This window comes from Staurois parvus, unplaced genomic scaffold (assembly GCF_062004578.1).
Source record: "Staurois parvus isolate SC_StPar_1 unplaced genomic scaffold, SC_StPar_1.0 ptg001108l, whole genome shotgun sequence".
In the NCBI taxonomy this organism is placed as follows: domain Eukaryota; kingdom Metazoa; phylum Chordata; class Amphibia; order Anura; family Ranidae; genus Staurois; species Staurois parvus.
The window spans coordinates 75,211-88,679 of NW_028318904.1; the positions used below are offsets into that span (position 1 = coordinate 75,211).

A 13,469-nucleotide genomic window follows, 5' to 3' on the forward strand; every position below is an offset into this window, starting at 1 on the left:
GGCATGATGGAAGGGAGTCATGGTTCCCACCGCCAACTAAGAGGAGGTACACTACTGAAATCAGATGCCTCTGGGGTTCAGTTTTAGAACAAAGGGATTCAAAGTGGGTAAGAGGTCGGGTCCATTTTTGACTGTGTTCATGTGTTTGCAGAAAATGCCTGATTTGGAGGTAAGCCCAAAAGGGGAAAGTGCGATCTCTCATGCTGCCCGCCAACGAGGAGTAAGTTTTCAAATGGCCATTATGGAGAAAGTGTTCTACTTTTATCTGGCTATGGGGCCAGTGTTTGGGCAGAAAGGCCTCATGCATTCCTGGAGGGAAGTCAGGATTTAAGCGAAGAGAAATTAGGGGGTTAAGGGCATCTGAAATGGAGGCAGACTTGCAGGCCAAACGGAAGATTTTCAAGTTGGTCCCAGCACTGGGTGTGTGAGGAGGACCTGAGGTGTATGCTTCACCAAAAGGCAGGGGATCGATGCTAGTGGGGAAGGTGAAAAAGAGTTCTCGAAGTGAACCCAAGCTTTGGTGGATGAATGAACATGCCAGTTAATGATTCGGGAGAGGTGGCAGGCCCAATAATAACATTGTAGGTCAGAGAGCCCTATCCCTCCTTTAAGTTTAGGAAGGATCAATTGGGAATATGAAATGCGAGGACGCTTATGATTCCAGAGGAACAATGAGCACATTCTCCTACAGTAGGTAAAAAAGGCGGGAGGTAATTGAATAGGCGGGGTTTGAAAAAGATAGAGGAGGTGGGAAAGTACGTTCATTTTGAGTATCACGGCCCTCCCGAACCACGAGAAACAAGGGCGGTGCCAGTTTTTGAGGTCTTCCTGTATGGAACGGAGGGCTGGGATGAAGTTTTTGGCCTGTAGGTCATTTAGATTATGAGTAAGCTGTATGCCAAGATAAGAAAGGGCTTCCTTTTCCCAGTGAAACGGGAATTGAGACTGGCAAAAAGATACCATATCAGGAGAAAGAGTGATGTTAAGGGCATAGGACTTAGAGTAATTGATTTTAAGGTTTGACAGAAATTAAAAGAACGAAAAATCTTTCAACAGGTTGGGCAAGGTGGTTCAGGGATCCACAAGAAACAAAAGAATGTCATCCGCATAAGCAGCAAGTTTGTATTCTTTAGCAGCTGCCGTAATGCCATTGATATCGGGGTTCGAATGAATTTTGCGCAGCAGAGGTTCTAAAGAAAGTACAAAGAGGAGCGGGGAGAGGGGACATCCTTGATGCGTCCCATTCCCGAGAGGGAAGGGGTTCGACAAGTGGCCATTCACTCACACACGAGCTGTTGGACCAGAGTAGAGGGCCATAATGAAGTTGAGCATATGTTCACCCAAACCGATCACCTGCAGGGATGCTTTTAAATAGTCCCAAGCCACCCTATCGAATGCCTTCTCTGCATCCAAAGAGAGAAAGAACCTGGGGGTGTTGGAGTGGCGAAGCCAGTGGAAGAGATTGAGGGCCTTGGTGGTATTATCTCTTGCTTCCCTGCCGGGAATGAAACCCACTTGGTCCAAGTTGATCAAGGAAGGGAGTAAGGGAAGGAGCCGATTGGCAAGAATTTTTACAAATATTTTGACATCTACATTCAGGAGGGAGATGGGCCTATAATTGGAAACCAGGGTATCATCCTTGTTACCTTTGGGTATGACTGTGATGTATGCTTCTAAAAGTCGATGTCGTGGCAAGAGAGATGAAGAGAAAGTGTTGAAGGCTGAGAGAAAGGGGTCGCTTAGGATGTCTAGAAAGGATTTATAGTAGTCTAATGAAAACCCATCGGGGCCCAGACTCTTACCAGGTTTCATTTGTTTGACAGCACTCTCCAGTTCGTCAGAAGCTAAATATTTTTCCAACGAATGAGCCGTATCCTCCGAAAGAGCAGTGGGGCTATAAATATGAAGAAAGTCGGAGATCAGAGTGACTCTGGGTTTGTCAGTTTCCGGTGGGGGATGTTCAGGAGGGAGGTTGTATAGGGAGTTGTAAAACTGCTCAAAATGAGAAGCGATATCGGCATTGGAAGTAGCAACGGCACCGTCTGAACCTACCTTTTTGCACAGAGGGCTCTGGCCAGGAATTTCCCGCTTTTATTCGCAAAGTCGTAATATAACCTCTGAGACATAATGTATCTACGTTTGGCTGCCTTGCCTAATTCGGTTCGGAGTAGCGAGCGGGCATTCGTGAGTTCGGTCAGTGTCAACGCGGCTTGAGTATGTTTGTGGGCTTTTTCTAGGAAATTAATGCTGGCCGTAAGATCTTTTATACGCTCTTGTCTGTCCCGTTTACGTTTCGTGGCTATAGCTATAAGGGTTCTACGGATGACGCATTTATTAGCTTCCCATTGCGTGAGAGAGGAGGTTTCTAGAGTACAGTTTGTTGAAAAGTATTCAGTCAATTTGGAACAAATCTCTGCTTCAGTTGTTAGGTCCGAAAGAAGAGAGGCGTCCAGCTGCCAGAATTTAGAGCGTGAGTGTTTTTCGGGGAACCGCAGCGTCATGGTTATGGGATGGTGATCAGATAGAACCATCGGTTCTATAGAGACAGCGTGGAGGAGAGGAAGATCCGCCTGTGATAAAAAGTAATCTATCCTGGAATATTTATTGTGCGGTGGAGAAAAGAATGTGTAGTCTTTGACATTAGGGTGAAGGATTCGCCATGAGTCGTGTAGTTGTAGGTCTTGTAGTTGCATGCGAATCTGCCTGAGAGATTTGTATGGCAAGAAGGAACTGCCTGAAGAGGAGTCCAGCAATGGGCATAAAGGGACATTCAAGTCTCCCCCCAAGATCAGCATACCTGACTGAAAGGTGGAAAGAGAAGCAATGGTCGAGCGTACAAAGGAGGCCTGCTTGGAATTGGGAGCGTAGAGATTAGCGAGCATAATGGGCCTATTGGTAAACACGCCTTTTAGGAACAAAAATCTACCTTCGGGATCCGGAAGAGAGTCTGTCACCGTCAAAGGGAGATATCTTGCAATCAGAATGGCTACACCCTTTGATTTAGCCAAGGTATGGAGGCATAAAAACTGTTGGAAAGCAATAATTAAAGAGCTTGGGAATGGAGTCTTGACGGAAATGTGTCTCTTGAAGAGAGACGACATCCGCTCTTTGTACAGGTAAGAAAGCAGGAGGGAGAGTTTTTCAGGCATGTTCAAACCTTTAACATTAAGTGAAAGAACTTTTAAGGAACACTGTCCCGACAAAGAATTGGAGGAGGGCATGTCCATAGTTTTATGTGTAATACACCTGGTGGGAAGGAACACTGGAGGTCAGGGGAGGGGTAGGGGAGAGGAAGGGAAAAAAAGGGGGGGTAGAGACAAGAGAGAAGAAAATGAGAAGAAAAGAAGAAGTAATAACCGGCGTGAGGAGTAGACCCGCTATTCCACTTAAGGGTGGGAGGGACAAAGAAAGAGAGAAAAACAAGAGGGAGAGAGAAAAGGAGAGAATAAAAAGGAGAAACAATAGCAGTAGCCGGCTAAAGTCAGTTAGAGCTCTCTGAGCCTACTGTGTGGGGAACGAGGTGGGCGTAGATCCAAAATGGGGGAGCCCGCCGGCCGGTGGACTCTGATGAAGAGGAAAATGTTGGAATGGGAGAGGGAGGGCGAAGGTAGGGCAAACAGTACGGAGAACTACTAAGGCCAGACAAATGAGGCAGTCTCGCATTCCTCCCCTGGAAGAGTGGATGACTCGTGCTTCCTTGGGGAGTTTGAATGAAGTGTAGAGGGGATAACGGCAGTGTGGGGGATGGATATCTGGCCACTGTATACAGTGGATAAGTGCGGGTAGATGTCACCTATGTAAAAATGAGTGGAGTATAGACTGAATCGTGACCTGCGCAATCAGAGATCGTACTATGTTGAAAAATGTGGTCGGGAGCAGGCCGGGGCATAAGATCACTCAATGTCAAAGTAATATATAAGGCCAATGCGAGTATCCCAAGCTCACTTCTTGAGGGGGTGGGCAGTACTACAACCTACCGGAAGCAATGTAAATGGGAAACATAATGGTAACAGCAAAAATAACAAGTGACGGCAGACCTACAAACATTGACCAACTAGGCCACCAGCAAACACAGTACATTAAAGGTAAAGATAAACCAGGAAATGAACCAGCTTGGGCTCCAAAAGCATCAGGGGAGTTGAGCAGCGCCTCATGTAAGTCTGGGAGGAGAGGTAAGGGAAGAGGCGGAGAATATCATGGATATCGTGAAGGAGCAATGGAGACGGCGCTCCAGTCCTATGAATGGAATGGATGAAGGTACAAAAGCGGGAGAAGAGTTAACAACTTCAGCATGGGACTATCATCCAGAAGGCTTATTGAGGTAATGCTCGCTCACAAATTAAAAACCATGATACAATAGCAACAACAACCCCCCCCCCCCACAATCAGTGGATCCCCCTGCCTCCCCACCACCCCGTCCGAACACAGCCCAATACCCCAGCTCCGTTCAATTAAACAATAAATGATATTCGATTTGTTCTGCAAGGGGTCTTTGGTGGACAGTTCAAGGCGAATTGAGAGCGGGGCAAACAGGAGGGGCCTTGGGGCCCTCACAGAGACACTCGGATAACCTCGGAGGCATCAAGACTGAGTCCTGGATTGAATGGAAGGTTGGTGCGAGAGAGCAGGGATCTTCCAGAGGTCCTTCACTAAGTTGAGGTGTAGATGGACTTGAAATGTGGAAAGAGCCTGTTGGAAATGGAGACCAGGATGTAGGGCCGGAAACTACAGTCTGAGATACCAATGGCAAAGTCAAGAAATGATCTTCAGAGAAGGGAGGCAAAGTGATATGGACCGTGGCAGACGGGCCGCCATGTGGAAGGTGAGGATTGCGGGATGAGGCCCTGGTGGCATCTTTAGGCATGCAAATGCATATGTGACAAAGTGTCCAGGAGCTCAGGCTAGAACAGGTGTGTGAGGGATTCCAGGGTGGGAGATCCTAGGCCCACAATGGTGGGAGCAAGGAAACAAAGGGTTCTCTTGAAGTACTGCAGAGGTGAGGTGTGCAGGTTTGGAGCCAGCAGTAAGCTGGTAATTCGATGTGGATGAGAGGGCCAGGAGCAAATTGGAGTCCAAGACTCCTAAGCTTCATGTCGGGGCCTTCGGTGTGCAGGAGAGGCTGTCGGGCTAGAGATGGCAGTAGAACCTCTTTCGGGAGGTTTCGGAGGGGTGGTGGGGACAGAGCGGCGTCGACGAGAAAGTGGACCTTGCCTGTCTATTGCACTGGTTTCCGGTCTGTGGCAGATGGAAGCCGCATGGTTCTGTACCAGTCAGAAAGGTCGATCAGTGGTATATCCAGAGAGGCGCAGAAATTGGGTAAATCTTCAGGAACTCACAGATTGACATTGCGCCCATTTGCTTGTGCAGAGAGGCAGAAGGGAAATCGCCATCTGTAGGGTATGTTGTGGGAGCAGAGTGAGTCCAGTAAAGGGCGAAGTTCCCGCCTTTGTTGTAGGGTCAGATTGGATAAATCTTGGAATAGATGTATTTCTGCCCCCCCAATACAGGAGACGTCTTCTTTCTCTGGTGCTGCTGAGAATGTCCTCTTTAAGCAGGAAACTAACCAGGCAGCATATTACGTCTCTGGGTGGGTCATCATCTCTGCCCCTGGGACGGAGCACTCTGTGTGCACGCTCCAGGTCAATTGGAGTTGCAGGCGGACGACCTAGAAGGTCATTAAAGATGGCCACCACTGTTCTGTGAATATCGTTTGGTTCCACAGATTCTGGCGTCCGTGGTTATCTAGGTCCTCAATGTGTCTGTAAAATTCTCGGATATTTGAATTGTGTGACGCTGTCATCTGCTGTATATCAACTATTGCATCCGTATTTTGTTTGGAGGAGAGTCCCATCCCCTCTAATCTAGCGCCCAAGAAGTGAAGGTCATCCCATAGGTCATGTAGGGCAGAGGTGAACGTGACCTTTATGTCTGCAGCCACAGCATGAAGGTCTCTCAATGATAATGTATGGGTGGCTGAGTAGAGGTCATGCTGGGGGACAGAGTCTGGCACTGCGTCCGAGGCTGTGCTCTGTGAGCTAGTAGCAGCTGCAGAGGGAGGGGGGAGAGGGAGAAGGGGATGCCTGCGGCCTGTCCCTCTGCTGGGAGCGGAAGAGCTCTTTTATGTGTCTGGCCTGCTGCTGATTAGGGGCCCGAGGGGATCGTGACCGGGATCCGGAGGCGTTCCAGTCTGTTTTCCCCATTACTGCACACCCTACGCTCACCCGATCCTCTGTGCAGGGAGTGAAGTTGTCTCCGGCCGGCAGGAGCTATGAGCTTAGGCGGCCATTCTGGATCGTGGCAGACCACGCCCCCAGATAATTATTTTTAAGTTAGCAGCCTGTTGGAATAATCAGAGGGGGGGTCAGATTTCGGTCAGGGCTGAGAGGCTCTGCAGACCTGCTCTTTGGAACTCCCCCTGATCTAGAGACTTGGAGAAGTCTCTAGAGTTCAGTAGGAGGGGGTGAGGAGTGGCTGGTCTGCACTCTCAAGGGATCCTGGCCAATCCCCAAGCAGGAAGCTTGGCATGGGGTCAGGACAGCCCTTAAGAGTGACAGAGCCTGCTCAGCAGCAGGAAAGTTTGGGTGGAAGATGAACTGAGCAGGATGGTGTGTGGAGGCTTGGAGGGGGTAAAAGAGAGGAGCCTACCTGCAGGCAGAGGAGCTGGAATAGAGAATCTCTCTGCCTCACTGTCCCCTGAGAAAGGACAGCCTGGGATGCAGAGAAGGAGACAGCCCAGCATAAGGCCTGAAGGCAGCCACCAACTCACAAGCTTGCAGGAGAGACTGAGTGAGTAATGCCACACCCCCTGGGCCAGATTAGGGGAAAGGGCATTCTGGTGTGAAACCTGGGTAGCCCCCATCTGGGACTGCTTTCATTTAAGGTGGCAGCTTCTGGGACCTCTTGGCCAGGGATTCCCTTGGGCAGCTGGGTGAAAAGGAGATTTCATCTGGGGTCTGAGGAGGTACATAAGGAGAAGCTGACTAGCTCTCCAAAGAGAGAAGACAAAATCCTTTCTGACTACATGTACATAGTTCCAGGAAGTTTTCCTCAGTTTTACAGTTCCTTTGACATCCCACCCCATCCAAGTTATTTACCCCTTAATAAGATCCAAAAAAACAAGTTCAAGGACTGTTTGCTGTCACTGGAGTGCAAGTCTGGAAGGAAATGTGTGTTGCCTGGCTGTACAGAACTATAGGGGGATCCATATCTCTAGTGACTCCTAAGGGGGGTAGTGCTACATAGGCTCTGGGGGGTGAAAAGGGTAGAAGGACTTCAAGGACAACTGTGGCTAGACTGTTTTCTTAGCACAAAACTCCAGACTGTGTTCTCAGGGGAAACTACTTTTAACAGACTGGTATAGCACTTCCAATACTGATCCCAGCACTGGCACATTAGCACAAGAGTACCCCAAGCAGGGGTTGAAGGTCAAAAGCTGTCCCTCCGGATGGCTAGCTGGGTATTGCACCTGGCTGCCTCTCCCCTATAGGCTTTGGGTGGTGAAACAGACTCACTTAGTCCCTTTTATTCCTGCCGCAAAGATGGCAATTTCTGTCCACACCTTGCCAGGGTGTCTCAATCAGTCAAGAGGAGACTGAAGGGGTGAGGGCTTCTCTAAACTACCTTCCTCCTTTCTCTCAGCACATTGTCTCTCTCTCATGTTCTGCCTGGAGGCAGAGCCCCCCAGCACAGGGGTCCCATTCAGACTTCTGGATCCTGGATTCTATCCCCACATGACCAGGCTCCTGATCATATATGAGCCAACTCTCCACCTTCTGGGCTCCACCTACCTCCACCTACACAGGGATTGGTAGCGCTCCCATAAATATTCAGGCTTCTATCTCTATCCCTCCACCCACTAAGTTCTGGAAGCTTCCAGGAGCCAGGGGGAGGTGACAGAGGCTCAGCCCTCACAGCTTGCCAGCTAACCTGTAAACAAGCCCAAATAACCCTGACTGCACTGGCAGTGAAGCTTAACTGAACTTACCTAACCTATCCACACTATGTACACAAGGGGTGCTTCATATGTTTCTAAGGTTTGTGTTCTGTTTAAAATGTAACTTTATGCATTGACCAACCTCCATAGACCCATCCCAGCTCCTCTTTAATGTGTGTTTTTAGGGTTTTGACCATATACAATGAGATACAGAAGCAGTAAGGTACAATCACTGTGTTCTGATACTAAGAAGCAGAAATGGTGTGGGCGGGGCTTAAAAGGGAACTCTAAACTCTTCACTTGCTAATGCCCAACCAAGTAGGTGGAGGCCACGGTCATGGGAAATCTGCATTAAAGCGGGACTCCAACTTAGAAGTGAGCACTTGTTGTGGCACAATTAACCTGTCAAGTCTCATTCACTTCATAGGGACTTTACATGACTAACTGTACACAGACTTCCTTCCATGGTGCAGCACTTGTGAGGGGATACTGTGGAACCTTCATCCTGCCCGCCAGCCCAGCTTTGATGCCATATCACTCTCAGTGACTTTCTATTGAGGATCCTCTTGCATTTTCTCTCCCTTGACATACAGCTAGATACATGGAGACTCCGTGTTGTGAGTCCGGTCCTGGGTATGGGGCACCAGCCACTAGGGATGGGGTGCACTTAGTAACCTCCTTGTGACCAGAGCACATCGTCATCCTTACCTAGTCACATGGTACACATGCCGGCTGGCAGCTTAAGCACCAAACACTCCACTGGTTACTCATGGCAATTAGATCTGTTACTTGCAGTATTCTCCACTCGTGAACCTTCAGTAGTGTTTATCCCTTGTTATAAGCCCTGTTCTTTTGTTACGCCATGCATTGCATCTCCTTGACAGACTTCAGACCAGGCAATTTAAGAAATAACAAACGTTTTTACTGAAGTAGTGCAAAGGCATACAGGAACGGTTCTGCCAAAGCAACTTCACCTATATTCCTGTACAGGGTTCTCAAAGTTCCCCATAAAGTGCCTGTACTTTAGGCAGATGGTAAGTTCATTCAAGCAATCCCATCAAGGCAAGAGTCCATTTAGATAGTGAATCCGCAGAGGTAGCAAGTAGTCTCTTACAGTACATGATCTGGCAGTAATCCACAAAGTCAATGGGTGGCAGCTAAGTGTCCATAGGAGTTCTCAAGTTTACAGACCCATAGGGAACCCCAACTGGGCCCCCAGAAAGGAAAAATTCCCAAACTCAACTTTCCAACCAGCCTGCAAACAAACTGAATTAACCTGTTTGACAGTATGCATTCAAAACAGGGGTTTAGTTAGCACACATTTGCAAATACATGTGTAAACTACAGAGCCTCGTCATGGCACCCCGATGTTCTGTAGTTCCTAACTCTACATATTTTGAGAGCCCCCATAGTAGAGGCACATGTATTTAATGGATAGACCAAGGGCAGGTGGACTTGAGGGAGCCCACCCCTCCTTATAGGTACAGGAGCGCATTGGACAACCAGCATGTAGCACAATGCAGCTAAGGTGTCCAGTGCACTCCCTCGACCAACAATTCAACAGTACTAAAATGGCCACTGCCACAGTCTATAACTGGCTTTTACAGCAAGGAACACATGGAAGGGCAACGCATGTCAAACAAAAGAGAAAAATTCCCAGCTCAACTTGCCAGCCAGCCTGCAAACAATCTGAATTAACCTGTCTGACATTATGCGTTCAAAACAGGGGTTTAGTTAGCACACATTTGCAAATACATGCGTAAGCCACAGAGACTCGTCACGGCACCCCGATGTTCTGTAGTTCCTAACTCTACAAAATTGGGGTTGGTAAGTTGAGCCTGGAATTTACATCCTAATAAAGTCTCAATATTCTGATCAGCAGAGTGTTCATACTCTCAGTATACAAATGTGCCATACCTGGGGGTATCATGACTTCTGTCTTTGTTATCCAGATGATGATTCTCGGGTGGTCCTGAGGTCCGGTCCCTCCAGATCAGATTATATAAATGCCTCCTACGTTGACGTAAGTATTGAGCTCTATCCAGATTTGTTACTGTATATATATCAATTCATAAATAAAACTGTAAAATACAGTATATGTGTGTCAAATATCTTATTTTCCAGGGATACAAAGCTCCAAAATTATACATAGCAACACAAGGTGAGTGACCACTCATACATATTATACTGTGTGCACCAGATAATAAGGCCAGGGGCGGACTGACAACTCATGGGGCCCCCGGGCAATAGGGGATCATGGGGCCCCTGTGTCCTTGCCCAAACTAAAAAAAGCCTATGTAAAAGGTACCAGGGGCATCTTATGGGGCCCCCTACTGACCCCGGGCCCTCGGGCAGTGCCCGAGTTTCCAAATGGTCAGTCCGCCCCTGGATAAGGCTCTGCATATCAGACTCTGCCATCAAGGCTTCATACTGCCCAGTTGCCATGAGGTCATCAGTAAATTACTGTAATGTCTTGTAGGCCAGACTTAAAGCGAAGCTCCAGTCAAAATCTAAAAAAAATAAGGCAGCAGCTACAAAAACTGTATCTGCTGGCTTTTAAGAAAACAGGCACTCACCTGTCCCTCGATCCAGCATTGTCCTCACCGCAGCCGGTTTCACTGGCCATCCTTGCCGGCATCCTAAGTGGTGACAGCTTGTGGCTTCACAGCCGGGTGCCCACGGTGCATACATGAGTAGCGCTGGGCCTTGTGAATTGTCTCGTAGTCTTCTGGTACCTGTCACGTGTCCCAGAAGACTACGGGAAGTGAGGGATGAGGACAACTTCTGATCACCTAGGCAATCACAGTGGGATCGGTACCCGTAAAAATTGAGTACCCGCTCCCCAAAGATGCCAATCCTTACCAGGGAGTGGGGGATGAAGCCTTAAAGCAGAACTTTCCTTTTTGTGTGGAGCTCTGCTTTAAGTCTGTATGTAAAGGGATGCAGAGCTGGGAATTTGTAGCTCATATATCCTCCAGTAATGGGTTGAGTAAGATCTGTACAGCTCAAAGTCTTCTACATGGAATGTATTTTTATAACAGCAATATAGTCTAATGACATTTTTCTGCAGGAATGTCGTGGAATGTTTTATGATCATTTATTTCAGACTTATTACTCTTCTTCCAGGTCCCCTTCCTAGGACTCTGGCAGACTTCTGGAACATGGTGTGGCAGGAGAACAGTTCCGTCATTGTCATGCTGACGGGATTGCAGGAGCAGAACAAGGTGAGGTGATGAATAGTGAAGGAGTGGTGACTATGGATGAGAGGACAATGAAGCTGAGAGGATAGGAATATTCGACAGATATAGTGAAGGGTAAATAATGGATAGTGAATGTGTGGTGTGTGATAAACTAAACGTGAGATGTCCAAGAAGACAGGTCAGGTTGTAAAAGGCTGACAAAGTATAACAAGTGAACTTGAGGTGGTAATGAAAGTGAGATAAATGTTCAGTGAAAATAAGAAAAAGTGTAGTCAGTGTGAGATTGAGGACCACGAGAGGAAGGTGATGAATAGTGAAGGTGGAATGGTGGAAAGAGAACATGAGACAGTGGGCAGTAAAGATAGAAAAAATAATAATGTGAGATAGTGGCTCATGATTGTAGACCATGAGACTGAGATGGTGTGCCATGATAATAAGATGGTGGGCCCCAAGTATGGGATAGTAGATAATGAACATGACATAGTGAACATTGGTTAGTGGACCATGAAACTGAGATGATGGATCATGTGGTGAGTTGGTAAACCATGAGATTGAGATGATAGACCATGAGACTGAGATAGTGTGCCATGATAATAAGATAGTGGGCCCTAAGTATGGAATAGTTGATAAGGAGTGTGATATGGTGAACAATGAGTATTGAATGGTGGACCCTCTGGCTGAGATGATGGACCATGATAATTGAGATGATGGGCCATCTGATGAAATGGTGGACCTTGGGACAGAGATGGTGGATGGAAACCACCGTGACTTGGGCTCCTGGAGGGGCCTTGGGGCCAGCCTCCTTCCCACTGACTATGGACCCAGGACTAAGGTGATCCCCCTCCTGGAATTACAAGGAACCTTTTTCCCCAAGAGGGTTTTATCATTTTCCATGGTATTTGGCTGTTTGTGAATTATACCAGCTACCCTTTCTGTGCTGGGAAAGAATCCATTGTTTTCTTGATTGTTTGTTTGCTTATGTAATGTAATTTTATCCTGGGACTTGTAATATCTGCCATACCTGTCTAGGGGGAAGATCTTTGTGTATAAATGCTATGCTGTTTGTTAATAAAATCAGTACTGTTTTATTCCAACATTGCTTATGCCTGATGCTTGGAGTAAAGTTGCTTTATTCAAGAGTGGAGGAAGCTATAGTTTTATGGAGATATCCAGTCCGGGTGCCAGGCAGTTCATCCCATTTGGTGGCAGCAGTGGGATCTGTTTCTTCTCCCTTCTTTTGGAGAAGTGTTCCAGGAATCAGTCACCATGGAAGAAGAGTTCCAGTGGTGAATGCAAGAGATGTTCACCCAGTAAGAGCCTGGTTCTGCCCGGGACATACTGGAATTGAGAGACGCAATCCTCCAGGAGCTCTGAAGGGAGGTTCTTTAAGTGGGGCAAGACCGTTATGGAAAGATCTTCCCTATGCCCATGGATCAGCACTGGTTGCAGCTGAACTTGTGTATACTGTTCCTAGAAGAGCATCCTTGGGAGGAATGGCTGATGGAGCTGGATAGGCTGGTCCAGACAGAACTGATGCTGGATGATGGGTATTGGGTGCTGCAATGGTATGCTACCCAAGTGTGTCCATCGCTGGAGAACAATCCCATAGAAGGCTATGCCTTTGGCGGCCTTGGAATGGTTTTTTTGATGTTTCAGGAGGATCCACAACTTGGTAGTGCAGAGGAGTGAAGATGGGAAGACAGCTGAGATTTTAGGGAATTGAACCTTCCTAGTGAGCTTGGATTGGGCAGTGACTTGGACTTTATAGTCACACAAGAATGGGAGCTGGAACAAGCACACAAATGACTGTTTGATGAAGCTCAACATTATGCCCCAGCACCCATGTATTTTATGGATTATGAGTCACCTACTGAAGCACTGACCCTGGGCCCGAGTGTTGCTAGCTTGTTCCCTGGATCTTCAGCAATTCCAGAGCAGCAGGGAAGGGAGGAAGCTGTCCTCACTCCCCAGAAGCAGGCTGAGATGCAGGGGGGAGGAAGCCATTCCCCCTCCCCAGTGGCAGGCCAAGGACAAGGGAAAGCAGGTAGTTTTCTCTCTCCAGCGGCAGTTAAGAGTCTCAAGAGAAGAGGAAGCTGTCCTCCCCACCCCATCAGCCAGCCAGAGTGGAGGATGTGGGATCCCCCAGCAGCAGCACTGACAATAGGGCAGAGGCCCACCAACCTTTGCCCAGCACCAGCAACAACTCAGGGCAGGTGGCTCCTCCCCCCCCCATGACAGGCTGATGTAGTGAAGTTCCAACTCCCAGCTGAAGTGCTGGCAACAGGACAGAGTGCCACTGGCCTCTGCCTAGCACCTACATTGCCTACATGGCTCTA

At 48.0% G+C, this 13,469-nt stretch overlaps 1 protein-coding gene across 1 annotated transcript in view; it reads left to right on the forward strand.

The window, feature by feature from the left end:
- Nucleotides 1–13,469, forward strand: part of LOC149440231 (receptor-type tyrosine-protein phosphatase epsilon-like) — a 102,850-nt gene that overhangs the window by 46,162 nt on the left and 43,219 nt on the right. The window contains exons 10-12 of the mRNA XM_089658868.1: nucleotides 9,886–9,956; nucleotides 10,058–10,094; nucleotides 11,060–11,157. Coding sequence (XP_089514994.1) covers nucleotides 9,886–9,956; nucleotides 10,058–10,094; nucleotides 11,060–11,157 — 206 coding nt within the window. The remainder of the gene's footprint in view (nucleotides 1–9,885; nucleotides 9,957–10,057; nucleotides 10,095–11,059; nucleotides 11,158–13,469) is intronic.